This window comes from Colletes latitarsis, chromosome 3 (genome assembly GCF_051014445.1).
Source record: "Colletes latitarsis isolate SP2378_abdomen chromosome 3, iyColLati1, whole genome shotgun sequence".
Taxonomy (NCBI): domain Eukaryota; kingdom Metazoa; phylum Arthropoda; class Insecta; order Hymenoptera; family Colletidae; genus Colletes; species Colletes latitarsis.
In genome coordinates this window covers 40,254,046-40,281,723 of record NC_135136.1, presented here as the reverse complement: position 1 = coordinate 40,281,723, position 27,678 = coordinate 40,254,046, and the positions used below count along the sequence as shown (strand labels likewise).

Sequence of the window (27,678 nt, the reverse complement as noted above, 5' to 3'; positions counted from 1 at the left end):
CAAACAACGCGTATTTTGGTGTAGAATATGTAGAAATTTCAAGACTAATCGGAAAGTTGTTCCTTAATTACGTGAAGTGACAAAAACCCCATAAAAATGGTCTAATTTTCAAACGGCCGTAACTTCTACAATAGTTAACGGATTTCATTGAAATTTAGTCTGGAAGTAGAGCTTGTGGATATCTACGAAAAAGTATTAGGTAACATTTCCGTATAGCATCAAACAAATTTATTACAAATCAAAAACGAATTTTACGATTTGGAATCTCGACTGCCCAGGCATTTTTGCTTTCCGACCTATGTAAGCTAACATAAGCAAAGTACCTCCCACCATCATATTTTAACTATTGAGAAAAAAGAAATTTTTTTTTATTATTCCTAAGTATGAGCGTACATATGTATATTATTAATACAATGTTTCAAAATCAAAATACTTTAAGTACTTTTGAATTTTCCTACAGGTCTCTGTTAACCATTGCTGACCACTGCTTATATTTCTGACAACGTATAACAACTACTACTGACTTCTGCCAGCCTCCGTTGGCCTCTGCTGGTCTCTGCTGGTCTCTGCTGGTCTCTGGAGGCTCCTGCTAACCACTGCTGACCTTCGTTGACAACTATTGACATGATATATAAGTATTAAAGCCTTGTATAATGTTAATCTATGACAATAAATGATATAATTTAAAGAATTCTATGTGTTCTCATCATTTTTATTTTTTTTTTCCTCTCCCCATTATTTCCTTAGCTATAAGATACATGCCACCTCTTCCCAAGGCCGCAAGCATTTTGAAAATGTTCCGGGTACATTCGAAATCCGGATGGCAAAACGCCCAAGTTTATCGTGGAATAGTTTGTTGCTTTCAACGCTAGATGGCGCTTATTTATCGACCTCAGGCCCCCTGGTGCTAAAACGCCCAAGTTTGTCGTGGAATAGTTCGTTATTTTCAACGTTAGATGGCGCTTATTTATCGACCTCAGGCCCCCTGGTGTTAAAACGCCCAAGTTTGTCGAGAAATCCATCTAGCGTGGATGATACGAACTATTCCACGACAAACTTGGGCGTTTTAGCACCAGGGGGCCTGAGGTCGATAAATAAGCGCCATCTAGCGTTGAAAATAACGAAGTATTCCACGACAAACTTGGGCGTTTTAGCACCAGGGGGCCTGAGGTCGATAAATAAGCGCCATCTATCGTTGAAAATAACAAACTATTCCACGACAAACTTGGGCGGGTCTCTTGACTCCTACGAGGCGGTTCGAAACTATTTCGGATTTCTTCGGAGAATCAAGAAAGAGAGCATGTGTCAGTTTCTCTTTGTCAACCTTCCGAAATTCTACGAGCTCACGTACGCGTGATCTGGCATAGTTGAGTAGTGCACCCGGTGCTCAATCTGACATCTCTGCCAGACTGTTGCTTATGTTTGGCAGTCGAAATATTAAATGCAATAACGACTAGAACAATTAAACATTTATATAAAAGTTATCGATTTTTGATATTTTTCAAGTACTTAGTAAGAGATACTGCCAAATCGTAACAAATATAAATCTTACATTTATTTCTCGTATTAGTCGAGATAATTTTTCTTATTTGATTGTTGTAAAATTTTCGGATTTAAACGTCTATCGATGTACAATAACGAGTAAATACATACATATAATAAATAACTATATTTTAAGATTTAAAATTAAATTAAATTTGCACAAAGCACTGATATTTCATACAGTTTTTTGCAATTGCATTAAGTCACCAAGAAAATACGCTACAAATCTTCATTTATTTACAATCAATGATGAGAATAACTGACAAGAAATTATGTTATGTGTAGCACATATTGTTTTATATCTTATTGCATTCAGAGTTTTACAAATAACGCTTTGCCTTAAGTGCATCCATCCTTTAACTTTTACTTAATCTTGTACTAAGATTATTAGGTAAAATACTTTTATAGAGATTTTAGCAGTAAAATGATATAGTATAGATTAGTTTTTAAGAGAATGATTCTAGGTACTATATTTAATAGATATTGTTGCAGTATTACAAACTATAAAATATGCTTGCTTTGTTTAATTATAACATTTTGAGCATGTTGAAATAGGATTAGATGTATAGTATTTCACCCAAGTGTGCACACACAAAATCTTTTAAAGGAGACTGCATGAAACATTTCTAAAAAAGAATCCAGAAAAAATGCTGCATTGGCTGAACATGCTTACAGGCCAATACACTCTAATTTTTACAAAAATGGTTTGAATCTTCTTTATTGTTATTAATATTTAAATTTTACTTTATTATATACATCATATTCCATTCTTACTTACTTTATTATTTATATTTAATCACATTGATAAAATTACTTTTTCATAATTTATATTTGTTAAAATATTTTAATTATTACAGATACACCTTGACAATGTATCCAAAATGTACACAAGAAGGTCAGCAAAGGAAAAGGCAAAGTGAACTTTTATACAGATATGGATATTTTTTATCAATGCTTTTATGTATGATACTTGCATCCCTTAGACCACACTTGGGGAAAACAAACGGTATTTATATTAAAATAATTAAGTTTAGAATTATGTGTAATTATTTATATTATTCTTATGTTGTGCATTGTAGGTGTTTTGAATGGGAATATTATTATTCGATACTTTGCAGTGCCTTTAACATACCTAGAAGCAGGGTTGTTGTGTGATCCCAAATCTCTCTATTTAACATTAAGCAATTACTCCCTTCTAATATTTACAATGATCTTTATCTATGTCCTAATGCCCTCGTTGATGAAGCTTGGAGTATGTTTCTTGACTTATGCAGATGTTAATATATGGATGTTAAAGGGAATGGAAGTAAATAAATAAAAATAAAGATACTCTTACAAGGCACATACGTAAAGTGTCTCTCTCCCTTCTATGCACAACTTTGATAAAATTTCATGTTTGTAAATTACCCAAAAATTAAGTATAGTGGGGAAGGACACTTTGCAGATGTTTCTTATTAGTAAAAATGATGAATTGATTATAATTAATTGTAGATATATTTATTTATTTTAGGTACTTTACTGTATGCCACCTCCATTGAATACAAATCTTGTTCTATGTAGATTGGCACAAGCAGATTTGTCAACAAGTATTGTAATAACTTTAGTTTCTCATTTTGCAGGATTATTCATATCTCCTGTATTACTGTACTTTGTGGTAAATCGCACGATTATTATTTATTACTAAAATTTAAATTATTAATTGCGCTTCTGCTATTTTATAAAAATTCCTTTAACCAGAAAGTACATTATTTCTGTTACAGTTAGGAGCATCTACACCTCCTTTGGTCGGTGTTAATGTCAGAGAAACCATTTACAGTACAATTGTACCACTAGCCATTGGTATTGCAATTCAACTCACTATTTTAAAGTATGATTTTTGTTTTAAAATTAAGTCGCCATGGTTTTCTCAAGCATTGTTATTAGCTACAGCATATCACTGGTTTTGTGATGCTGTATCAATAGATGCATCATCTTTACAAGCCAGTGATGTGTTATTATGCATACTAATTGGTAAGTTTATTAGTATTTATTATATTAATACGTACACTTATATAACTGGATAAATGTTTAACGTCAATTGTTGTGAACATTTTTGTTCAATTTTGTCGCATGTATTTATATGATTTAAATATGTCAAAATATTCTTGACGTGCACGATTTATATCAGTCCATTATGGTATTAGTATCTTTCATGTTCAAGCTTGCGTGGGACAACTCTTTGTTAGCTGCTTGTGTTGGATTTTGTGCTCTCGATGGTTACCTCGGAATATCTTATTAGCTGCACTTTTTACAACTACACACAAGTCAGTGGGTCTTGGCAGCTGGGTTTTACGTGGTGCTTACCATGGTTCGGCTCATGGTCCGGCAGTGAATTTGCCACTGTCTATACTACCAGTCGCACAATTATTGTTAGGCAGTTTATTAGCTAGTTGGTTGTCCCCATAATGTGAATGTTATGTGAGCAATTTAAATAAATTCGTGTACATTTTGTTATAATTATTTTTCATTTAAAATTGCATGCGTATTTTATTTGTTTCCCATTTAATATCAATTCTTCTTTTCAGTTACTTATATTATGTGTACTGTCTTTTTAAATTCAATATACAACTAATTTTCGTTAAAAAATAAGACTAAAAGTAGGTGTTATTTGTTATAACAATTTTAATTCTGAGACATTACAAAGTATTTTAGTATGTATTGCTAGATTATGGGAACAAGAAACAAATAGTTGTTCGTATATTACAGTCGTCAATTTGATTAGAAAATTTACAGGAATATACAAAGAATTTTCCAGTTATTTTTTTGTAATATGACAAATAAATTCTTGAATAAACTCTGTTCATTAAACTAATATCGAAATATATTATGAAAAAAGTACTCTTCTAAAATGCATTACAGGTAGTATCTTAAAAATGTTTTACATATATCCCAATACTCAAAAAATCTGTACATTAATAGTTTTATGTACTAGAGAATTGTCTTTGTTTTTAAACTTGAAATTTATGTAGATTAAGATTTTAGAATTTAATTAAAGAATTTAATGCATCTACATAATTTAGAGCTTAATCTATCATTGAAAAATGTAATACTTAATGAGTTATTGGGTAGGAGTTTACTCAAAATTATTTTCAAAATGTATCAAATAAGTTTATTCATATGTACAATGAAATGCCAAAGGCATTGAAACATAGTCTGTGATTTTCTTTTCTCTAAAATTCGCGTAGAATGTATACGTGCTTCATTTATTGCGGAATTTAATACTTACCTTGAAAATTAAGAATTTGTTTGTAACAATGGTATATTATTTTGTTTTTAGTATATATTGAAACAACTAGTGTAAAATTATGCACGAATAAGCTTTTTCGATTCTAATAAACTTAGCTTCATTGACATTTGATAAAAGGAAATCATGACAATTATACATTACACTGTACATCATTACAGGAACAAACTTTAAATAGTACATCAAGTGAAAGTAAAAAAGAAAAACAAATTACACTATTTCGAAGCGTTATACGCTATATCTTATGTAGTAATTATATAATAAATTGTATTTGTATCTTACAAGTTATAAATATAGTTTCCTCACTTTCGATTGTAAAATTTCTGAAAATTATAAGTATCTACTTATTCTAAAAGTCTGTCTACTGTTATTATAGATATATCTCGAAAGAAATAACAAGAGACAATTCACAGTTCTACACACGAAAGAAAAGGATTTTGAATTCAGAATAAGATGTTTCCCATACAAAACATAGCGATTTTATTCTACAAATAATGGGATAAAAGGCGTAACCAGATAAATTTGCCATGCATCAGTCGATGGAGGATACAGAGAAAAAACCCATTCTGCAAAGTTTCAGTTTCCTATCCGCACGATTGAGGTAGTTCTAGGATGTATCGCAATTTACAATTTTTTCTTGATTTCTCTTATTTTCTTCGATCGAAATTTTGAAAAATTACGAATATTTTAGCCATCAGAATATACATCTATGAATATTTTCAAAATTTTTAGCTTCAAAACTGAACTTAAAATAAAAAATAAAAAAAATTTTGAAATGCCGATTTGCTATAGAAGTTATAAAATGACTAAGTTTACATTCAAACAGTTTAAGCACCTCGTTCTGGTTGTTAACATATATATTTGTCAAATTTTTCAAAATGGGGCAGAACAACATCACAAAAACCGGTAATTTTTCATATTACTGACGGTGTCAGTCATTTAACATTCGTGTATTTTAGCAAAAGTAGTTAAAACTACGTAAAATACGCGTAGACTACTAGCATTGCGAAACAAAATTACAATGCTCACAGGACGTGAATTTAGGCAAAACAAAAGTTTGTGCAATTTCGACTGAAAATCCATAAAACATATGAGCGTTAAGGATTTAATGTTACTGATTGGTTTTTTTTCGATATGAAACAGATGAAGCGTTATCGCCTCGCGTGGCAGTATTCGACACGCTTTTCAAAATTATTCCTGCCATTCAAACGGTTAAAGAGTTTTTAGTTTTCATGCAACATCTCATTTTTGCTAAAAATCGTACTTTTTCACAAAAATTCATACTCCTCAAAGACTAAGAATGATGGAACAATTCTACTTCTGCATTCCTGTTTGAAATTTTACTAGGAATACCTAGCGGATATAGCACAACAGAAAAAGATTTTAGTTTATTGGACAGTGTTATAGAAACAGAAGAAATATCTACACAGAAGAATATGAAGTACCATTGTCCAGTACTTCGCATGATGTATTAAAAAAAGCTTTATTTGATTGTGTTGCATGTTCTTCACCAAGAAAATCATCATCTAATTCTGTACCATCAAAAGAAGATTCATTCTGCATTTTTAACAGAAATGATTCTAGACAGGCAAGCGAGTATGAATATATTAAAATGCCACTTTTCAGATTTATCTTAAGTCACAGATATTGCTTAGTCTGCAGCTCTATAAGTAATACTATCAATGCATCACATGAAACAAGGAAACAAATATTTATTTTGAGAAGACTGTATGGATCATAATTGATGATATTCGAGACGCGATAAACTATTTGGAAGACAATAGATTTAAAATAGTTATGCCTTTTGTTTAAGGCAAACGGTATCAACGAACCACATTGGAAATTAATGATTCTCGTTTGGTAACGAAACTGGTAAAGAAACTTTGCTGGTAGAAATCCTCTCCAAAATTTTTGCTATTGAAGAAACACATCCTGTAATCAACGATGATAGCAACGAAGACTAAAGCAGTAGGATAACTTTTTTGTAGAAAATAATCTAAATGCACGTTATTTAAAATTCGATATAATATCCATTTAAAAAATTAATTATATGAGTCGTATGATTGTGATACTTGTATGGATATGGAAAAGGTAAAGAATAATGGTTTTCTAATTTTTTCAATATGACGCACCTTTCTAAAAAATCTGAAAAAATTACAAGTTAACGATTATAATGAGCTAATAAAACTATAATAATATCAACATAGTCAAAAGATTGACGTCGTCAGTAATCTAACAAATAACCGGCTTTTTGATTTTTTAAAATATGTGCCCCCATCTTGAAAAATCTGAAAAAATGATATGTTAATAATCCTAACCAGGTGCTAAAACTATAAAAATATGTAGACATTTCGTAATTTCTATAAGAAATCGGCATTTCAAAAATTTTTTTTATTTTTTAAAATCGGTTTTGAAGCTAAAAATTCTGAAAAGATTCACAGGTGTGTATTCCAATGGCTAAAATATACCTAATTTTTTTCAGAATTTTCGATTGATGTAAATAAGACAAATCAAGCAAAAACTGTGTTTCATCCTATAACTAGAGCCAAAATTGCAAAGGTTTTTCTCTGTGCCCTCCATCGATTGATGCATGACAAGTTCAATTTGATTTAGAGTCATTTTTGATCATCTTATCCGGTTACACCCTTTGGTTAGATTTTTTCTTGTTGGAAACTTGCATATCAGTTTTCTATTTTGCGACGCGCAACTCGGCACGGTATATATTTTTCATATCGTTATAACGCGCACACGCATATATTTAATAATATTAACAAATAGTGTAACACTCATGATAACGTGTATGAGCTCGTAACCTGACTCTTTCGTGAAAATCATGGCATTTGATGCATCAAACGACGGTGCAGCAGTGGCGCAGGTGCTGAGCATGTATTGATTTGCCCAGATCATCACACAGTCATTGTAGCTGGTATCAAGTTTTTGTCACGAATAACGCTGACGCTGCTATCGCCGCCAGCTACGCGATTCACCATCTTCATCCTCCTCTTCTTCGTTCTCTTCGAGAAGTAATGCTTCTACGTTACCCTGTTACAAATCAAATTTAACGTATATAAAATTAACAGAATGGTTCTTTATTTCTTTAATTTAATGTTACATTAAACAGAACAGGAAATGTTAATTCAATTGTTCTGAAATATTTGCCAAACAGGAAGGAATATTATAATTAAATTTAAGTCTTAGGAGCTTACTTCTAAATCAATTTCTTCATCTGTTGTAGGTGGTGCTTGTTCGGAACGTGAAGAAAGTTGTACTGATGCGTTTGTATTGCTACCACCTCCACCACGGTGTAAGTGATGCCCGGAAACCCATGTTATAGATAATAATCTATCCTGAAATGTGCGTCCCTTTACTAAAGCCACCTCGGCTTCTTTTCTTGATTTGAAATTGATTACAATTGAAGGTGTTGCATCATCTACTATTTGATTCACTATTTCTCCAAATTGCTGAAACACACAATTAGTACAGAAATTAATTAAATGGAACAACATACAGTGGGGAGCATAGCTGGAACTGGAACGCAGAAGGATAAATGGATACTTACTTGAAAATGCGCTAAAACTTCAGCCTTTTCTTCGGTTTCGTAACCAGAGACTAGAAGACTCGTCGGTCTGTGATCTACCGAAACGTGAGTAAAACTTCCTCTACCACGACCTCTATATGATAATGCATGGGTACCTCGTATAACTCTACTGGATCTTGTACCTCTACCAACAGTTGGACCTGCATTTAAACCTAACGCAGCAGCTTGAGCTCGTAGCTCGTTTAATCTCTTTTGCAACTCTCCGGCGTCTTGTCCCTCTTGTTGAGCAGTCATTAAATCTAACTCAGCGTCTAATATCTCTTTTTGGGTTTGTTCTCTGGATTTCGCTTGTGTCTTATTTCCACCAATTTGACCATTTGCAGCTAGATCCTTTCGTAAATTGTCAATAGTTTGTTGCATAGTCTTTATCGTTGTCATAAGTGCATCTTTTTGTTCTGGATTTTTTTCGGCTTTGTCAATCAATGCTCGAATTTCTATCAAATGCTTATCTAATAATTCTTGTTTTCTTTTTCGCAGGTCGGCGGTTAACTTTAATGCCTCTTTACGTTTCTCTTCCTGTTTCTTTTTTAAGGTTTCCTTAGCAGCTAGTATTTCTTGTGTCTTTTTTATTGCAAGTACTTTATCTTCCCGCGTAGGAACAGTGGTGGTGGTTTTTGGCGATGTCGGAACCAAGCTTTGCGTGACTTGTTCTTCGGTTGAACGACGAGTGGGAATATATTCATTTTCTTCGGTTTTTGCTGGCGCGGGTATAGCAGCACCCAATCGTTCTTTAACAGAGGGTCGACATCCTAAATAAAATGAAGTCTTCGGTTAAATATTGAATTGTTTTATTTAAAGAAAAATGTAATCAATTACGAACTTTATACAAACTTACCTGGCGGTACGTTTTCAATAGCATCACCAGCTGCGTTATTGTTAACATTGTTGTGCCAAAACACTTTGATAAATCTATTATTCAACACAGCCTCTGTACTTCTGTACGCAGCCTTTGCTTCGGTTGGTAGTTGAAAGGTAACTAACGCTCCCTCAGGATCTCCACCAAAATTAACTTGGATATTTACAATTTTACCGAATTTTGAGAAGTGATTATTCAATTGGGTTATGTTGTTCAGGCTGCGAGGAACCTTTTTCAGTTCCAAAGAACAGTTGGCCGAATTATGTACCACTCGTTGTTTTGGTCCAAGACGATTGAAATCGAATGCTTGTTTACGCTTTAACGGATTCGTCTGAGTATGCGTTATCTCAGACGAGTTCGTATGTGGAATAACTGGCACACTAATTAATTCTCTTTGACCTCGTCCATAAATTCCAGGTCCTGGTAGGGGATGCCTTCCCCATGGCATTCGTGGCTCCATGCTTGGCGCGTCTGGATTATACTCTGCGAATGCATCTGTAAAAATTCATTGCATGTTAAAACACTAATACAACAGTACACTAATAAACTAATGCTTACCCATATTAGAATGATGTTGATTTCTTAAATGAGGCGGAGGTAAACTCGCAAGAGGAAGGTGTTGAGGTGGTGCATTTCCTGTAGGTCCTTGAGGTGGTTCTGGTACTGCTGTTACAGGTACAGTTCCCGGTGCTTGTGCACTATGCGGTCCGAAGGTCAGAACGCGACTTAAAGCTACATCTTCTAATACAACTGGATCTGTACCATGATCATAAGGGCACAAATCACCTCGCATGCAATAGCCTTTTTCTGTAAGTACATGTTTCTTTCTTAGAGAATTAAATATCTTGTAACGCAATATTTACTATATCAATCAATAAATCGGAAAATACAAACCGTCAAAGTCTCTGCACCTCCTCTTTGTTTGGAATCCTGGTTGGTTATTTGGTACACTAGAAGCAACAGCAACAACGCTTTGAATTGATTGACTAGTAGTAGACAACCTCATGTCTACATCTCCGTGATTACTATCCTGTGTTGGAGTACCACCACCAGGACTTCCTTCAATTCTTTCTGTTCTGTCTACATCCATTCTTTCCGACCGATCTACTTTCTTACGATCTAATGATCTTGATCGAGATCTTGATCGAAGAGGCGTTGGAGACCTGTTCCTAAATCGTGCTCTGTGGTCACGATTGTCAGGGCCGTCTCGTATTCTGGGTCGTATTGGCGATGTACTACGACTTCTACTCCGTCTACGTGCAACATCAAATATTGTAGAGAAGAACGAAATGTACAAATTGAAATACTTTGTTCGCGATGTAATACTATTACAGACCTTCTATCGTGTCGTCTTGTATTTGGTGGAGACTCGTTTCTCCAGGGTCGACTTCTGTCGCGTTCTCGATCACGGCGAATATGTTCTCTGCTTCTAGATCTACGTCTATCTCTTTCCCACGAACGTGAACGTGATCTTGTTCTAGATCTCATTCGGCCGCTTCTAAAGCAAACATAATTTACGGTTCAGAAAAATATATTACATAAATTTCCCCTTCTTTGTTATTTCAATTAAACTTACCGACTTCGTGAACGTTTTTCTTTTTCTTTGTCAATTTTGTCAGAGTCTGATTTTCTAGTTTCACGTTTACCTATTGCCATAGGAGCTGATCCATTTATTTGGAGGGGCACAGGGATATTTGTATTCACAGTAGTAACTGGAATTGTACTTTCAGCTATTTTTTCTGTTACTAATGCAGGTGCTGGTGGATTTACACCTGGTGGTGTCCCACCACTATCTGGATCATTCTTTGCAGGTGGAAGTATGTATTCTTGGGTCTCCAATGTTTTAAATAGCAATTCTACAAAGTTCTTGGTTTCTATGAGAAAAGCACCATGGTAAAACAATTAATTTGTAATTTATGCAAATAAATTGTTCTTATAATTAATGTAAACATACCATGTTGCAGAAATACATCAAGTTGTTCAACCATTCCACCTCTCAATTCTTCCAATGTTTTGTCCTTCTTAACAAGGGCATATACATATTTTGCTAATGCAGCAGGATCAGCATCACAACTGCAAAGGTAAATAAATAATATTAATATTATATGTGAATAATTAGAAAATAATTATACAAGTTTAATTTCCGATTGATGTAAATTTTAACTACAGATTAGCTAATTATAGACTGTTACAAAATGTATTTAACAGTATGAAAGTTTAATGCAACATATAATTATTATATATTACTGCAGAAAATATAAATGGTGTTTTTACTATATCAGTCTACATGAAAGATGAATACATGTTAACAATTATGATTATGTATAAGTTTCCACCAGACAAAAGAATAAAGTATTAGGCTATATAATAAACATTATTTAAATAAGTCAATTGCAATCTATTATAACATTTCTGTAAGTTACAGGGTACAAAAAAACTAGATCAATAAATTATACATCTATAAATAAAGTTAATTACATGCTTGTAATTAGTCAATTATATGTCAATAATAAAATTATTTGTGATGATACAAAAAATATGATACAAGATATATTAATAGCTCATAACACATTTAATATTTTTATATAGTTGCAACAAATTTCAATATCTTTTCTTTGCACATGTTTTAGTAATCATTAAGTTGTTTACAAGGCAAATCTTGTATTAGATAAACGAATATCTTTAATCAGAATTTATTTGCAGAGGAGATCATGTTCAATTAATCAGTATTGTCAACAAATAGTTATGGAATAAGCCAATTTCTGAAATTGAGTAAGAAGTAAAGAGGGTCATCCGCTCGTGATACTTAGGGAAATATGCATAGAATTGAAGCTCTGTAATAAAACTTAGCAAAATTAACTATTTTACTCTCAATTACTCGAAATGTATTCGCTGCAAATTGCATGAGGAATATATCGCGAACGGGCATATTGTTGTTCTATTGGTTTTTACCAAAAGCGCGATCAATCTGGTGCGATAACGCTGTCCGAGACGATCTATCGAAGATCATTTAGAAACAGACAAGGTACCCTACGTAAATATAAATCTGCATGGGGTATAAAGCATAGCACATGTACGGCCATTTACAACATCAAATGCATACACATACACCTAAAACTGTACTCGGGCAAGCTGGCCTACTTACAGCGGCTCCAAGACGGCGGTGAGCCACGCCTTGAATTGATCTGGATTCTCTATTATCATTTTTAGTGAATATGCGATGAAAACACATGGAACTTTTCAAAAACACACGTTAATTACACAATTTCTGGGCGGGAATAAGTATTCCCCTAAGTAAAGACAGTCGCCATTCTGAAATCTCCTCCTATACACATAGCGTTCACATAGATAGACATTTCGCTTCTAGAAAATATCACAGGAGTCGCCGCTGGTAGTGCCTCGTCAAATAAGTTAGTTACGCTCGCTAGTTTGTCAACATAGAGTGTGCAGAATGTAGTTGAACGTATAACGTTGCATACAGACTTCTTTGCAGATAAAATTTTCAGTGGATTTAGGAACATTTGATAATATGATTCCATAGACGGTCCACACTATTGCGAAGCGTGTGACGAGGACGGAAAGGACATCACTTTTAAAAGTTCTACAGTCATTTTACATTAGTCAATCAGTGACGTTACATATGATAATCATTTATGTAACATAGCGTTAGTATCAAACAGCTTTGCTTTTTGAGTACGATATGTTTTCTATTATATGTACATATGGAACTATTTTTTTTACTGCATTTCATTCTTTCAGGGACAAAATAATAATCCAATAGCGCATCAATTCAGGGCAGCGTTTAAAGAAATGCCATATTAATTGGAAATAAAGAGTATAGATATCTCAATTCAAGGGAATGTTTAGAAAAAATGCTGTATTAATTATATCTGTGATTGAATGTTTTTAGGGAATGTTTCGATGCTACAGTCATAGACAAAGAATAGTCTAGATCTACCATTCAATGGGACTTCGTGTGAGACGAACTAAAATACCGACCGCGTAAAAAATAGTGATTTTAAAGCGACCTCTTCGTTTAAAAAACGGTAACTCTAGAAACTATAGTCAACTGAACCTCTGAAATCGATAAACCTGGCAAACGTATAAAGTCTCTCTCCTTACGGCCTGTACAGAGTTGCCGCTACTAACACGTGCAGGATTGCCATTTCGTACAAATGCCACTCTTATTGTTAGTGATCGAGCAGTTAATACGTAGGTATTGAATTCGTATTTCCTATAAACATTTCACTATTTAATTCGACCTAGGACATTGTCTTTCTAAACTGTAAAAATTATATCAATTTATTGATAAACTTATTTGTGTAATTACTCGTTTATATATCCTATTTATTAATTTATGGCACGAGAAACTTGTTTTACAACATGAAGTTAGAATTAGAATATTTTTTAAAGAACGCAGTGCTTCATTATGGAAGCATAAATGTAATACGTTGATCCAGATTGAAATTACATTTAAAATAATTGACAAACGCTAAAGTGAATTATAATTACTGTCATTCTGTTAGAGCTGCAGTCTTATTCTTCATTGGGTAACTTCGCACGTGGACACTGAAATGCATAGCCAGCACAGCAAATATTAAAGATGATTATACGGGCATTAAAAGTCTAGCAAGCTCAAATGAAGAGGTAAAACAAAAATGTTGTGTTATAAATGAATATCGCGCGATAAATTTTGTCTTCAGATTTTTGATTTTCTGCAACAGGGGTCCATATGATAACTATGTTTACTGGATCATGGTACTTCACTGATGCAACTTTCGGTCGCATCTGGAAACACTGCTAGTTGGGAGTAGGGAGGCTGTAGGGATCAGTGTTACCAGATCGGGCACTAGGTGGACCAGGAATCAGTATTACCAGGCTGGGCACTAGGTTCACCAGGAAATCCTCATTCCATTTTCGCATACTATATCGGATCATGCATTCGTCGACAAAGACAAATTGACACACGTCCTCTTCCTCGATTCACCGAAGCTGTTCGAAGTAAACACGGATGCACCTCGGACCCTCTCGAGAGAGCCGAGAGAGAAAACAAATGTGCGTCTTCCTTTTTCGCTTTCGAATCATAATGAAACAAAAATTATGAAAAATTGTTATGGAAATTGTTATGGAAATACGTTTTCAGACTTCCGGATCATATTTTAACTATTGATTCAAAGCCAATTCTTTTTATTATTCCTATGTATGAGCGTACATATGTATACACCATACCTTCATTTAACAATTATTATAAAAACGTATTACTCATCAATTAAATTTATTTATAAAACGGGCTATCAAGATTTCGACGCATATTTTTATTTAATAAAGTTAGAAACGTGTAAAACATTCCTTGTATTTATATTGATAAAAAATAAAAATCACTGTACATATTCCATCTTCTTATTTAAATTCTCCTCTACCTATCTCAGTAATTCCTTAATTTTTATAAATTCTAAAGTTAGAAATATTATTTGAATTTCATTTAGTTATTCAATCATTTCTCTTTACACTGTTCAATGCAATTAATAAGTTATAAACGATCACTGGAAACGATTAAATATTGCGCTAAAAAGTGACAAAATATAGTATCGCCATCTACTAACGGGATTCGAACTAAAAATTTCGTGCCAGGATCACAGAATGTATATGGAGGTATCCGGAGTACAGCTACCCCCACTCCTCCTACTCCTGATGTACACTACCTTGATTATTCATTAATAACTCATTTCCTGGGATTCAAATATGAACTTTTAGAATTGGAGAATGTAGTATAAACCCTTGGCAAGATTCAAGGATAGTTTTTAGAACCATACCATGCCTCGTTAAATAGTTATTAACAAATATCTGAAGTCGGAACATTTACGGCTGTATCACTGCCTGCTTTAATCGATGAATTATCAACTTTTCAGCAATAGCAGACATATTTTGGCTATTAGAGAACCAAGTAGACATCCCTGGTAACATTCAAGGACCGATTTTACAACGCTCCATGCTCTAATTAATTAGTTATTAGCGATAGACGCCTAAGGTGTCGCGTTAAAAGGTTAGAAACAGTGGGCCGACTCCGGATATTCGTTAATAACTATTTAATGAGGCATGGCACGGTTCTAAAACGTATCCTTGAATCTTGCCAAGGGTCTATACTAGATTCTTAAACTCTAAAAGTTCATAATTTGTTCTCAGGAAAGGCGTAATTAGTAAATTAAGGAGCAGTAGTTCATGACAAGCAGAGAATTATTGATTGTTGGATGGTGGCGCCATCTAGCGGCGACAACAGCGTACTATGTGCTTCTCGGCTTGTAATAAATTGTTGCTCTTTAATTTATTAATTACGCGTTTCCTGGGAACAAATTATGAACTTTTAGAGTTTAAGAATCTAGTATGGACCCTTGGCAACATTCAAGGATACTTTTTAGAGCTATGCCATGCCCCATTAAATAGTTATTAACGAATATCGGCAGTCGGCCCACTGTTTCTAACCTTTTAACGTGACATCATAGGCATCTATCGTTAATAACTAATTAATTAGAGCATGGAGCGTAGCAAAATCGATCCTTGAATGTTGCCAGAGATGTCTACTTGGTTCTCTAATAGCCAAAATATGCCTGCTATTGCTGAAAAGTTGATAATTCATCGATTAAAGCAGGCAGTGATACAGCCGTAAATGTTCCGACTTCCGATATTTGTTAATAACTATTTAACGAGGCAAGGCATGGTTCTAAAAACTATCCTTGAATCTTGCCAAGGGTTTATACTACATTCTCCAATTCTAAAAGTTCATATTTGAATCCCAGGAAATGAGTTATTAATGAATAATCAAGGTAGTGTACATCAGGAGTAGGAGGAGTGGGGGTAGCTGTACTCCGGATACCTCCATATACATTCTGTGATCCTGGCACGAAATTTTTAGTTCGAAACCTGTTCTTAGATGGCGATACTATACGTTTGCACCAAATCGTGGGGGGCGAGAGGGGATTTGTACTCCGCCTTTAGTTTGAAACCTGTTCTTAGATGGCGATACTATACGTCGTCACCAAATCGTGGGGGGCGAGAGGGGGTCTGTATAAATAGTATTGGAGTTTTTAATAGCATGATTAAAATGTTTATCGCTTCCAGTAATCGTTTATAATTAATTATTTACGTGAAAAGATGTGTAGAAAAATGGTTGGAGAACTTAATTAAGTATTAATTAGATTCGAATAATATTTAAAATGCTTGTTATACATACCTTCGAGTGGTTATTGCAGAGTTTACGGAGCACTGATTGTTTATATTTTTAGTTTAAAACAATTGTTATCATATTTCTTTTAATATTAGTTAATTATGACTGTGCTTTATGTATCCCTGGTTAAAAAATTAAATGTCTGGAGTTAGTGGTCTAGGTTAGGTAGAAATAAATCGCTTTTTGTACAATCCATTTAAAATTTAGAATAATAATTGTTTATTTCTTTAATTTTCTATACATTTAGTTACAATGAGATATTTGGTATTGTTGTTTTAATGTCTTCCATACAAGATCATGTTATTATTAATCTATAATAATTACAGTTCTATAGATAAGTACTCGATTAGAGTGAATGTGTAAAGATGTATGAAATATTACAAATAAAAATATATTTATTGACCAATCGCATCAGACTTGTGATTTATTCTTGGCCAAAGACAACAGTTAAATTTATAATCTCGTCATTTCATTTGGGGTACATAATTCAATGTTTTCAGGTACAGAATTTTGTCTACTTTTTTCATAATAATGGGTTATTATGCCAGCACCTAGAGCATCAGCTATGATGTTCAAGGTGGTTCTAAAACGATCTCTGAGAAGCAATATTTTAATTTATTACATCGAACAAATGATTTAGATTACTTAAGTAGATTGATAGATGCTTACACGAGCCAATCGATAGCAATAATTAATGAAACATCTTCTGCTGGAACTCCCACAGAATTTAGTACCATTATTAACATTACGTAACCACCACTAGGTAAACCAGCAGCACCAATGCATGATATAGTGCATGTGATGCTATAACATTTTTTTTTTTAAATGTTAGCATACAAGTGTAATTGTATTTAATTATTTTGTATTTCTTCATGAGAATATCGATGAAAACAATTATAATACAGACCTGATTATTATTATTTGAATTAATGAATATTCTATTCCATGCAATTGAATTATAAAGATTGCACCAATACTTTCATATAATGCTATACCATCCATATTTATTGTAGCACCGATTGGAACAATAAATTTACTTATTTTAGATGGTATTCCAATGTGTTCTAAACATGCAATTGTTATTGGAACTGTAGCTGTACTAAAGTATAATTTTTAGATATTTAAAATTTTTTTGAAAAGAAATAATTCAACAAATTTTGTTTAAATTATATATATTAGATTCATTATGATTAATTACCTGGATGATGTACTAAATGCAGTGGCAAAAGCTGATCCAAGTTTAAGTATAATTTTGTATGGAGATTGGTGTGTACATATAAAATATAACAAAGGGAGCAATACAAAGCCTTGTATAAGCAAACCACTGAACACAGTCAATATATAAACTCCCAGTTGTTTGATTACACTGCCAAAATTTTCTACTTCCAGAATTTTGGCAGAGATAAGAAAGAATACGCTTATTGGTGCAATCCTATATGGTATAAATATTATTTACTAAAGTCGTTAATTTTCTCCATTGCATTCGGTAATTATTATCTTTACATTATTGCCCAATTCATAATTTCCATCATTGCTTCTGATAGAGAATGAAACATGTTTTTTAAAGATTCACCCTTAGCACCTATGTTTCCAATTGCTATACCCAGTATTAAACTAAAGAATACCAAGCCTATAACATTTGTTCCTGACACATTTTTATGCTTTATTTTCCATTCGTCTATTGGTACTATAAAATAAGGAAAAATATAATAATTACACTTGTTTGTCGGTTCAGTGTATACAAGGGAAAGCTGTTTGTATTATTCTAACATACCTGATTTATTTACTGGTGTCTCTAACACAGTCTGATACTAAAACAATATCTTTATAGAAGATGCATCATTTAAAACAAGTCACCTGATTTTACAAGTAAAATCATATTGTTTTTTTGCTTAAAAAATAATCGAAAAATTTTTCAAAAATATGACAATGAAAACAAATTTATATATAATTTATTCATCGTTCAAAAACAATAAACAGAGCTAACGAAAATAATTAGATGACCAAATTTTAATGATACCTAGTGTCCTTTCCCTATCTTAAATTTTTCGTATTGTTTTAACAATTTTTGTTCGATCGAAATGGCCACTAGGATATAAAATAAAAATTCCATTACCTGATTTATGCATGCATTCACTATGTTATCTGGTATCAGATTGCTATGATAAAAACAAATAAAATTGAATAAATATATGAAATAAAATTGTATCGGAAATGTCAATATGAATTACCGAAATAAATCTAAAATCGTATCTTCCGTAATGAAATATTTGGTAGTATTTTGTAATACAATATTTTCATTTTTATTCAATTTTCCAGGTTCTATTGTTTCAACAAGTATAACACTTAATGTTATTCCAAGTATTGTTGTTGTCGTGTAATAGTACAATGCCATTACTCTAATGCGACCTACGGATTTTACGATATTAAACGATATAAAGATGAATTATATTGTTTAATAATGACACTATTAATTGTTTCACATTTACCTGATTTCTTTAAATTGCAAGTAGCACTTACAATGCTAGATGTTAAAAGAGGTAATATTAAACAATTTACTAGTCTCATAAATAATTCTCCTGGAAACCTGAGATACATTAGATTTCGTTCAGACCATGGTTGATCTGTAGAAATCTTAAGGATTAGACCTGTTACAATTCCAGTAGATACACCGATAATTGTATGTAGTATTAGCTTTTGTTTTAATAAATTCTTTAACACATTCATTTTATATTAATTTGTTATTAATGTTCACAATCGATAGTGCGATAACTTGTATATGATCCACATGGATGCATACTTTATATTAGAATAAATAAATTATATTTAGTTCGCTGATATAAACGTTAGTTAGATAAAATTGTCTAGTTCTTAATGCATATATACAAAGATAAGAATTCTTATCTGATAAAATGATAAAATAAAAGCGCGGTTTTATGTAGTTTGCATCAAGTCTTCCTGTTTATCATATTGTCGTGTAGTTTTTCAAAACAGTGCTGTCTTGTTTTAAACGTTACGGGTAGCAGATTACTTAAAAATAGAAACTATTACCGCGTGTAAAATATCTTATTCTCGATAGTAAATGTATCGATGACTGTTTAGAATTGTTTACGAATGCACGAACGAGATTTTGTCTGATTATTTAATTAATTATTACAAAATTACATTATTGAACAGTAATCGTAGTACATAAGTAAGTAAATAAGTAAATAATGTTGATATTTTGCTTTTTATTTATTTTGCACCTATTACAATATAATAAATATGATCGTGCACAATACATGAAGGATGTGTATTTACACACGTTTTTAATTTTCAGGCCATAATTTTACGTATTTGTAACTGAGTTCGCATTATTATGCTATATACTTCTTTAATCATTTAATATAATTTATACATATCTTTACAATTCTGCATCATCTTTTGAGTTAATCATTAAAACATCACATTATGCATTATGCATTCCATCTGCATCCAGTCTTCTGAAGAAAAATGTCATAATCTATCGTTCTTCCATTAAAATCATGACTATCGATCCTTAAAGTTCCAATAATTAGTTCATTGTCGTTTATATGAAGTATTAGTGAGATCAGTAAAGAAATTTATTAACGTTACATTTATACAAAGTCATGTTTCGTAAGTTTACATATCTAGATCTACATATTTTCCTATGCTGCTTAATATTTGGTTTTTTTTTGTATAGTACGCAATTTTCATTTTCCCTTTTAATCAGGACTCTTATAGATCTTTTTTGTTTCACTTTTTCATGTGAGGTAATTTGATTTTGCTCAAATAAAAGGAGAAAAATTTGTTTATTGACTTTCGCTTTTTGGTGATTACGATTCGCCAGGCGCAATTACGGACCCCGGTGCCCTGCTGAGGTGGTTCTGTCAATACAACCTATAGCACAGAAATTACGAATGCAATTAGATCCTTATCTATATTCATAATTAATTATGAAAATTAATTATTATGCATACAAGTGAACTCGACACAACAACACAAACACACTTAAACGTAGATTAGTGAGACCAATTATTCTGAAAAGATTAGAATATTAAAAGTATAAAAATTCATGGTCGCTAGGTGACTAATTTTATTGCAAAATCTAATGTTATACATAGTTATTCTTGACCATGCAAAATGTATAAGTTATGATTTAGTAAAAGGAATGCAAAGATCTACTGATACCACTTCCAAAATTGGACACTGCAATTACAGTGCATAAGGTTTATCTACATCTATTTCTTATAAATTGTGTAATCATTCGGATATTGTAATGTCATTTTACGAAACTACAACTAAATTTTCAAAAATAAAAAGAAACCCAAGAACTTATCATTCAATAATCTTGAAATTAATATTGGGAATCGAATTAAATGAAATTCAAGGAATGAAAATATTTAAATTCTAATTCTAAGTGTACGATTTAATGAACATTGTTGCATATATTTATGAAGCATAACGAAATAATACAGTGCATTATAAGAAATACAGCAAGTACATCATTCTAATCATTTATACAATCTTATAAGAATCAAAAATCTGATTATGACTTCTATGGTTTATTCTTTTTTTACACATCTTTAAAATAGATAGTCTATTTAAAACATACATTGATTTTATGATCAGAGATGTTTTCTGCGATCCTCAAAAGTAAAACTGTTAATACCTGTCCCTACAAAGGTGTTTCCTTTCGTGCCTCTGCCTTCCATTGAAATCCATTTACTCGCGTTGTAATAGGTTTATTTCTATTAGTTGCATTCTCAATTCCATTTCTAACACCCGCTACTAATCTCATGGCTGGGTTGGAAACCAAGCCATTGCGCTTTGGTTTTGCGTTACTTGCACTGGAACGAAAAAAAAACGATTCTGCTTGAAAGATTTGTATGGTTATCGAATACAGTGAGTCCTTCGCTTACGCGGACGATTCGTTTCAAAGTTTTCCGCGTAAGTCGAATCGTATAAATACTTTTTATATTACTTCTATTTAATTTACTTTCAAATTTGCGTAACTCTAGGACTTACTGTATAAAAAACTCCGTTTAAAAAAAGTAGTAACGAGTAATAAACGCACGTTTATAATTAATATATTAATTAAAGTAATTAAAAGTTTAAAACATTAAAATCATTACCTGCCAGGCGTATGGTCCGTAGTATGTTTCACGCTTCTCCCAACACCTGCTCCACTGTTCCCCAGAATTATCCTCATGTGAGTGTCTCTAGTGAAATGGGTATCAGCCGAGATTCTCTTTTTGTCGAGCCCGTTCTTCTTCTCTTTCCCAACATTTAAACCTAACATTTCGTTCGTCAATTCGAACGGTTTACTAACGTCATTCTTATCGATGATCTCGGTTTTTATGTTGATCGGTTCGTAAATGGCTGGCGTGTGATTGTACCCTCCGATCTGTGTTTTGTACGGTATATTTTGGTTTCCGGTTAACAAAGACACCCCCAGCTGACTTTGTATCACGTTCGCTGCTATTTGGGCGCTCGGTGGACTCGTGTTCGTAGGTGAGTAGGGTATGAGGCTGTCGCTTAATGGCGAATGAGGTGGCGAAGCATAGATCGGACTCTGCGGTTCGCTTTTCAGAGGCGACAAGAGTTTGCTGAGCGGTCGACTCTTTGCTCCCCTCGAACATTGTTGGAGTTGTTGTGTGAAAGATAATGGTGTCTAAAATTATAGGAGTCAGATAACGTCCAATTTTTCTTTTTTCGTTCGTTTGGTTTTGTTATAAAGATCATAGCGTGTATAGATCGAATTGGTTTCTACATGAAGCGAATGGAGATTTTCGTTCATCTTATCGAACGTCATACGTATGTGGTTCGTGCCAGTATGTTGTACTCGTGAGAGAGAGACAAGTATTTCCATGTCTTTTGTTAAGAAAAAAAGAAAAAAAACGTCGAGAGAAACGATCTGTACACGAGTGCATAGAACAGAATTAACAAAACATGCAGCTGTTAATGAAACGTGTGATGGATGAATTGATTGGAAGTGGTATCGGATTTGAAAATTCTTCAAGTACAGTTACGAGTTAATGGAAGAAAGCATTGAATACATCATTGTTACCTACTTTTATTACCTGATTCACCATCGAGTTCTGATTGAATTTCCCTTGGTCGCTTTTCGTGCTGCCAGTCAAGTTGCTGCTGGATTTACTGTTGCTAGAGTTATTGCCCAGGGAAACGCAGCTTCGTCTTTTCGTCGAGTCTGGCGATTCTGCAGGGCTATACTGCGTGGAGAGAGGATTTAGGATCGCGGACGATGGTTTTGTTTCTGCCGTTGAGTTCGACGTTACCGAAGTAGCGCTACTACTTCCACCTGTATCAAATATGCAAACAAATTGTAATAGAGTTTTGAGATAACGTTATACTTGATGTTGCAAAGCTAACCAACCTCCGTTGATACCAGGTCTTAGACTTCGTTGATTAGCAGAATGTTCTTCGAGTAGTCTCACCACAGTGTCGTGGCCACTTTTAGCGGCCACTTTTATCGCATTTCGACCACAGTGGTCGGAATGGCTGGGATCAGCACCATGATTAAGAAGTGCTCGCACACAGTGTTCGTGGCCTTCTTGTGCAGCAATACCTGATTTATAGTTATAGATGAAGTCAATTTTAACGATGCATAGCGATCTATGTTTCGTATATGATATCATTCCAGCTTGTTCTTTGCTCGTTTCATCGTTTGAAATTCTAAACAGGAATTAATATCTTACCTAGAGCTGTTGCGCCTTGGTTACAAGTGTGATCAGGGGTAGCTCCGTGTTCTAGAAGTAGTCTAACAATGGCAGCGTGACCTTGCCAGGCTGCGGAATGAAGAGGAGTTCTGTTCTCGTTGTCACAGGCGTTTACATTGGCTCCACCTTCTGTTAGCAATAAAGCCACCATCTCAACGTGTCCTTGCCAAGCACTTACATGCAGAGGAGTTCTGCCCTGTAAAGTTATGATAAATTTTTGATACGGATCTGCAGCTATAACAGATTAAATTAATTCTATAAGTAAAATTAGAGAATATAATGACGCGAAGAAGTCTCAGATCTCGTCGATACTTACTGTGATATTAGAGATTTTACGCAAGGATGTTACTTACTTCCGAATCTCTGCTTTCGATATCGGCGCGTGCGTGTTCCAACAAGAAGCGCGCCATTGCCAATCTGTTCTCCAAGGCGAGGATGTAGAGAGTGCTTCTGCCGTCCGCGTCTTTTGCGTTAACGTCAGCATTGTGCGCCAACAGCACTCTTACGGTGTCGTAATGCCCCTCGAGAGCTGCAAGTCTATGATCATGTTTTATTGGTAAAAAATATTTTACGCAAGGCACTTGGACGAAATGTTACGTTAGCGTTTGATATCAAGAGCAAGAACGAAAGTGTACCTCAGAGCTGTTTTCCCGTCGTGAGCGTGTTGGTCGATCGGCGCGTTGTGCTGTTTCAGCAACCTTTCGACTAACGTGTAATGGCCCTCTTGAGCGGCGAGCATCAGAGCTCCTTTTCCATCATTGTCGGTTTCATCAATTTTGGCTCCAGCCTCTAGCAGCGCTTTGCAAACGTCGATATGACCTTCGAACGCCGCGTAGTGCAACGGTGTCCAGCCCGAATTGTCTCTGTGCTGCTCGTCTAAACCTGATACATCGTACGTTTCCACTTGGTAATACGTGTTTCATCGATTAACGATTACAAGATATATTTGATACATTCGTTCTTAGAGCAACAAAAATATGGAAATAGACATCGATATGAAATAGGAACACCTGTACCTCTGTCTAGTAATTGTTTCACCACGTCTGTACCACCCTGGGCAGCAGCCACGCTGAGAACGGTCCTGCCCTCGTTATCGATGCTATCAATGTAACATCCCCAGAATAACAGAAGAGCGACAACCGATCCATGGCCCATACTGGCTGCTGCCCATAAAGGTGTACGTCCGGTGGCGTCACAGTGGTCTATGTCTGCATCGTATTCCAGAAGCAATTCGCAAACGTCTCTGTGTCCCTCGAACGCTGCTACCAATAGCGGAGTCATGCCATCTTTGTCTTGATGATCAACGGCTGCCCCCCTCTCCAAGAGTATCGTAACCACCTACGATGACAATTCGTTACAAGTATAGTCCGTCAGAAAATGAACGAAAATTAGTCAAATATTGTGTGTTGTTTGTGCAATAGCAAAGCTTAGTGTTGATTTTAACATTGATTTATACATTTTTTCAAACAGGAGAGGAAACGAACCTTCGTATAGCCATGGTTGGAAGGTACACACAGAGCAGCGACGCTGAGGGCTGTTCTTTCATCGCTATCGGCATGATCGATCTCCGCGCCGAAGTTTAGAAGGTATTCGACAATCTCACTGTGACCCATGTAGGCAGCAGCAATTAAGGCAGTTCTGCCCTCGTCATCCGTTCTGTTGACGTCGGCGCCGTGCTGCAGAAGTGCTTTAACGATGTCCTCGTGGCCACCCCACGCAGCTGCTCTCAGTGCGGTTCGTTGATCCCAGTCAGCGCAATCCACCAATGCTCCGTACGTCAAGAGCATTTCGACCACCTACATTTTAGTGTTGAGATTTTATTAGATTTTCATCCACCTTTTGATCGTTTATCAAAGTTGCACGTTGCAACAATCTAGCAAGCCTACTTTCAGTGCATTTGTTGTTCGTGGTTTTCGCTCTAGATACATATACATATACAGGGTGTTCGGTCACCCCTGGGAAAAATTTTAATGGGAGGTTCTAGAGGCCAAAATAAGACGAAAATCAAGAATACCAATTTATTGATGGAGACTTCGTTAAACAGTTATTAACAATTAAATTAAAAAATTTCAAATCGTTTTGGAAAAATTATTTTCGGTTACTGGGGTCAATTACAATCATTTTTGGTCAACAGACATACCCCCGAATCCCTACTCAGTTTCGAGAAAAAAATTCCTTAACGAAAATATAATCTGAGGCTTAAATGTCTGCCCGAATTTTCATGTGAATCTTTAAAACGTCGTAACTTCTGAACGGATTGGACGATTTTAATGTCTAAAAAAGCAAACTACGCGTATTTTGATGGAGAATATGTACAAATCGCAAAAATATTCGAAAAGTTGGTCCCTGACCTCGCAAAATGAGAAAAACCCCATAAAAATGGTCCAATTTTCAAACAGCCATAACTCCTACAATAGTGAATATATTACAATGAAACTTTTTTCCGAAGTAGAGCTCATGTGTACCTACAAAAAAGTACTAGACAACTTTTCTGTAGGGCGTCAAACAAAATTACTAAAAATGAAAAACGAATTTTTAAGAAAAATCGACAGGGGGTAGGTGCCTAAATTTTTCGACGAAAAAAAAAATTTTCAAATCGTTCTAAAAAAATTATTTTCGGTTACTGGGGTCAATTACAAGCATTTTTGGTGAATAGACATACCCTCGAAATTCTACCCATTTTCGAGAAAAAAATTCAGTATTGGCGGAACTTTAAATGTTAATAACTTCTTAACGAAGCCACCATCAACAAATTGGTATTCTTGATTTTCGTCTTATTTTGGCCTCTAGAATCTCCCATTAAAATTTTTCCCAGGGGTGGCCGATCATCCTGTATGTATGAAGAAGAAAAACAAGAATCCCTTCTTAAGTGTTTATATTATGTATTTCAGAAGTATCCTGGATCGTTCGCTAATTGTAGTGGAATGATTACCTGAGTGTGTCCACCCCACGCAGCAGCTCTGAGAGCCGTCCAACCGTCGCAGTCCGCATGATCCGCACAGGCTCCAGCAGACAAGAGTACTTGGACCACGTCCGCGTAACCGTGTCTGGCAGCCAAGTTCAATGGTGTCTGACCATGACGGTCAGTGGCTTCCAATTTTGCCTGTACATTTCATAGGAATCAGTCATAAACTAACACGTTTTCCCTTTTCTCTTTTTAATTTTCAGAAACACCGTGCAGCACCAGTTTTTACTTTCAACTAGCTGAACTTCCCGTATAATACAAATATTTTCTGCTGTTCCGCGTAAATAAATATGTTGTAATTGGCAATGAAAACTCACCTGAGGGCACGTTGCTAAAGCTAACTCCAACAGAGATGCATTGCCATCCGCAGCAAGCGTATGCAGCACTGTTCGTCCGCAAGAATCAGTTTGATTGATATCTCCGCTCTCACCGAGCAGTTCCGTTAATGACTCGCTAGGAGATTCATCCATTGGGCTCACATCTTGCGAGACCTATGACAAAAGTACATTTCGTTCCAGCAGGCTTGCGCGTGATTTGGCTATTCCTACTTGTACCTTACTACTTTTGTATCTTTCTTTATCGTAATAACGAGAATAAACGAAGTAATAACTTACAACAATATGTTTTACCATTATTTACAATATAAAATTGATTTTGACCAGCGAACGTCGGAATAGAAATTAATACCTGACTAGAAGAAATAGCGTCCTTATTGGCATCATCTTCCGCCACCTTTTCGGATGGTTTAGCTCCAGCGTCGATGAGCAGTCTCAGTAATTTCACCTCTTGTCTGGGCCATAGGATGCACTCGGAGCTGTCCAAGTAGCAATTTTCAATGGGCGCTCCGCTGCCTATCATCCAGAATACCTGAAGCGTGTGGACGTCCAAGTTGCAGTTCGCAGTGGCTACATTAGTTATGGCTCGCTGCAGGTGTTGACCCAGTACGCAGATTTCGTCAGGGTTCAACTCCGTACCGCGAAGAGTGTAATAACCCGCCAACATTGCGTGACCTTCGATGGCGGAGCAAAGATACTTTTGCGTGCAGTGTTTGACGTCGAGTAACCACTCGGCGAAACTATGATGGAACAGCATCAGCGCGCCAGCACGGGACACGGAGATCACTCTGCGCAGAAGGTGTAAACGTCGATTGAAATCCTCCACGGTGATGCTGGTGCAGGCTGTTTTCACGCATTTGTATAGGATCTCCTTGGTGATCGGCAGTTTCGCGGCTAGTATCACGTTTAACAGCGGTTGAACTTTCGCGAATTGTTTCCTGCTGAAGAGTCTTTGGCACAGCCAGAGGTAGAGACCGTTCAGGGTGCCTGGTATCTCGCGAACCTCTCTTAGGACGATGAAGTTCTCGGCCACGCCGTCGAGAACTTTTTCCAGGTACAGAAAACAACCGTTGCTCTTAATGTGCAGCTGGTTTAGCATCTCGGCCGTGTCGCACGAGATGTGCTGCCTGATCGAAG

General features: G+C 34.9%; 4 protein-coding genes and 1 long non-coding RNA gene across 29 annotated transcripts in view; 2 read left to right on the top strand and 3 right to left on the bottom strand.

Moving 5' to 3' along the window:
* The first annotated feature begins 1,236 nt into the window (after positions 1–1,236).
* LOC143340721 (sodium/bile acid cotransporter 7) lies at positions 1,237–4,653 on the top strand. Of its 9 annotated transcripts, none has more exons than XM_076762976.1 (7): positions 1,237–1,347; positions 2,400–2,548; positions 2,622–2,848; positions 3,034–3,052; positions 3,162–3,196; positions 3,303–3,552; positions 3,743–4,653. In XM_076762976.1, the coding sequence occupies exons 1-7, from the start codon at positions 1,301–1,303 to the stop codon at positions 3,985–3,987; spliced, it is 972 nt and encodes a 323-aa protein (XP_076619091.1). In that variant the 5' UTR covers positions 1,237–1,300; the 3' UTR covers positions 3,988–4,653. The 9 variants fall into 9 exon arrangements, with proteins under 9 accessions (XP_076619091.1, XP_076619083.1, XP_076619090.1 ...); XM_076762973.1 differs by lacking the exons at positions 1,237–1,347; positions 3,034–3,052 and adding exons at positions 1,373–1,641; positions 2,150–2,246 and having other exon boundaries at positions 3,053–3,196; XM_076762971.1 differs by lacking the exons at positions 1,237–1,347; positions 3,034–3,052 and adding exons at positions 1,373–1,641; positions 2,098–2,246 and having other exon boundaries at positions 3,053–3,196.
* Positions 4,654–4,698: 45 nt separating this feature from the next.
* Positions 4,699–12,609, bottom strand: Swm (Zinc finger protein swm). The gene is made up of 10 exons (XM_076762965.1): positions 12,425–12,609; positions 11,234–11,352; positions 10,856–11,153; positions 10,616–10,777; positions 10,174–10,532; positions 9,838–10,086; positions 9,259–9,774; positions 8,385–9,172; positions 8,032–8,286; positions 4,699–7,867 (listed from the first exon to the last, which is right to left on the bottom strand). The coding sequence occupies exons 1-10, from the start codon at positions 12,481–12,483 to the stop codon at positions 7,787–7,789; spliced, it is 2,886 nt and encodes a 961-aa protein (XP_076619080.1). The 5' UTR covers positions 12,484–12,609; the 3' UTR covers positions 4,699–7,786.
* Positions 12,610–12,670: 61 nt separating this feature from the next.
* On the top strand, positions 12,671–14,672 carry LOC143340724 (uncharacterized). 2 transcript variants are annotated; one of them, XR_013079495.1, is made up of 5 exons: positions 12,671–12,944; positions 13,039–13,325; positions 13,413–13,495; positions 13,806–13,926; positions 14,004–14,672. It is a non-coding gene; the product is annotated as an uncharacterized LOC143340724 (long non-coding RNA). The 2 variants fall into 2 exon arrangements; XR_013079494.1 differs by having other exon boundaries at positions 12,683–12,944; positions 13,413–13,491.
* Positions 14,673–16,954: 2,282 nt separating this feature from the next.
* Positions 16,955–19,591, bottom strand: LOC143340622 (excitatory amino acid transporter 3). Its single transcript, XM_076762800.1, has 9 exons — positions 18,991–19,591; positions 18,733–18,910; positions 18,618–18,660; positions 18,276–18,312; positions 18,005–18,188; positions 17,700–17,933; positions 17,409–17,600; positions 17,171–17,305; positions 16,955–17,096 (listed from the first exon to the last, which is right to left on the bottom strand). The coding sequence occupies exons 1-9, from the start codon at positions 19,226–19,228 to the stop codon at positions 16,955–16,957; spliced, it is 1,383 nt and encodes a 460-aa protein (XP_076618915.1). The 5' UTR covers positions 19,229–19,591.
* Positions 19,592–19,711: 120 nt separating this feature from the next.
* The window catches only part of LOC143340268 (uncharacterized), a 129,475-nt gene continuing 121,508 nt past the window's right edge, over positions 19,712–27,678 (bottom strand). For 13 of the 16 annotated variants that reach the window (XM_076762008.1, XM_076762018.1, XM_076762010.1 and 10 more), the window contains 13 exons: positions 26,894–27,668; positions 26,524–26,697; positions 26,174–26,344; positions 24,726–25,037; positions 24,258–24,579; positions 23,877–24,123; positions 23,595–23,778; positions 23,221–23,437; positions 22,899–23,090; positions 22,576–22,823; positions 21,637–22,175; positions 21,174–21,351; positions 20,261–20,401 (listed from right to left, as the gene is read on the bottom strand). In XM_076762008.1, coding sequence (XP_076618123.1) covers positions 21,180–21,351; positions 21,637–22,175; positions 22,576–22,823; positions 22,899–23,090; positions 23,221–23,437; positions 23,595–23,778; positions 23,877–24,123; positions 24,258–24,579; positions 24,726–25,037; positions 26,174–26,344; positions 26,524–26,697; positions 26,894–27,668 — 3,553 coding nt within the window. In that variant the 3' untranslated portion in view covers positions 20,261–20,401; positions 21,174–21,179. Of the gene's footprint in view, positions 20,402–21,173; positions 21,352–21,636; positions 22,176–22,575; positions 22,824–22,898; positions 23,091–23,220; positions 23,438–23,594; positions 23,779–23,876; positions 24,124–24,257; positions 24,580–24,725; positions 25,038–26,173; positions 26,345–26,523; positions 26,698–26,893; positions 27,669–27,678 lie in introns of all 16 variants that reach the window. The other 3 variants (XM_076762020.1, XM_076762021.1, XM_076762022.1) reach the window with 3 other exon arrangements.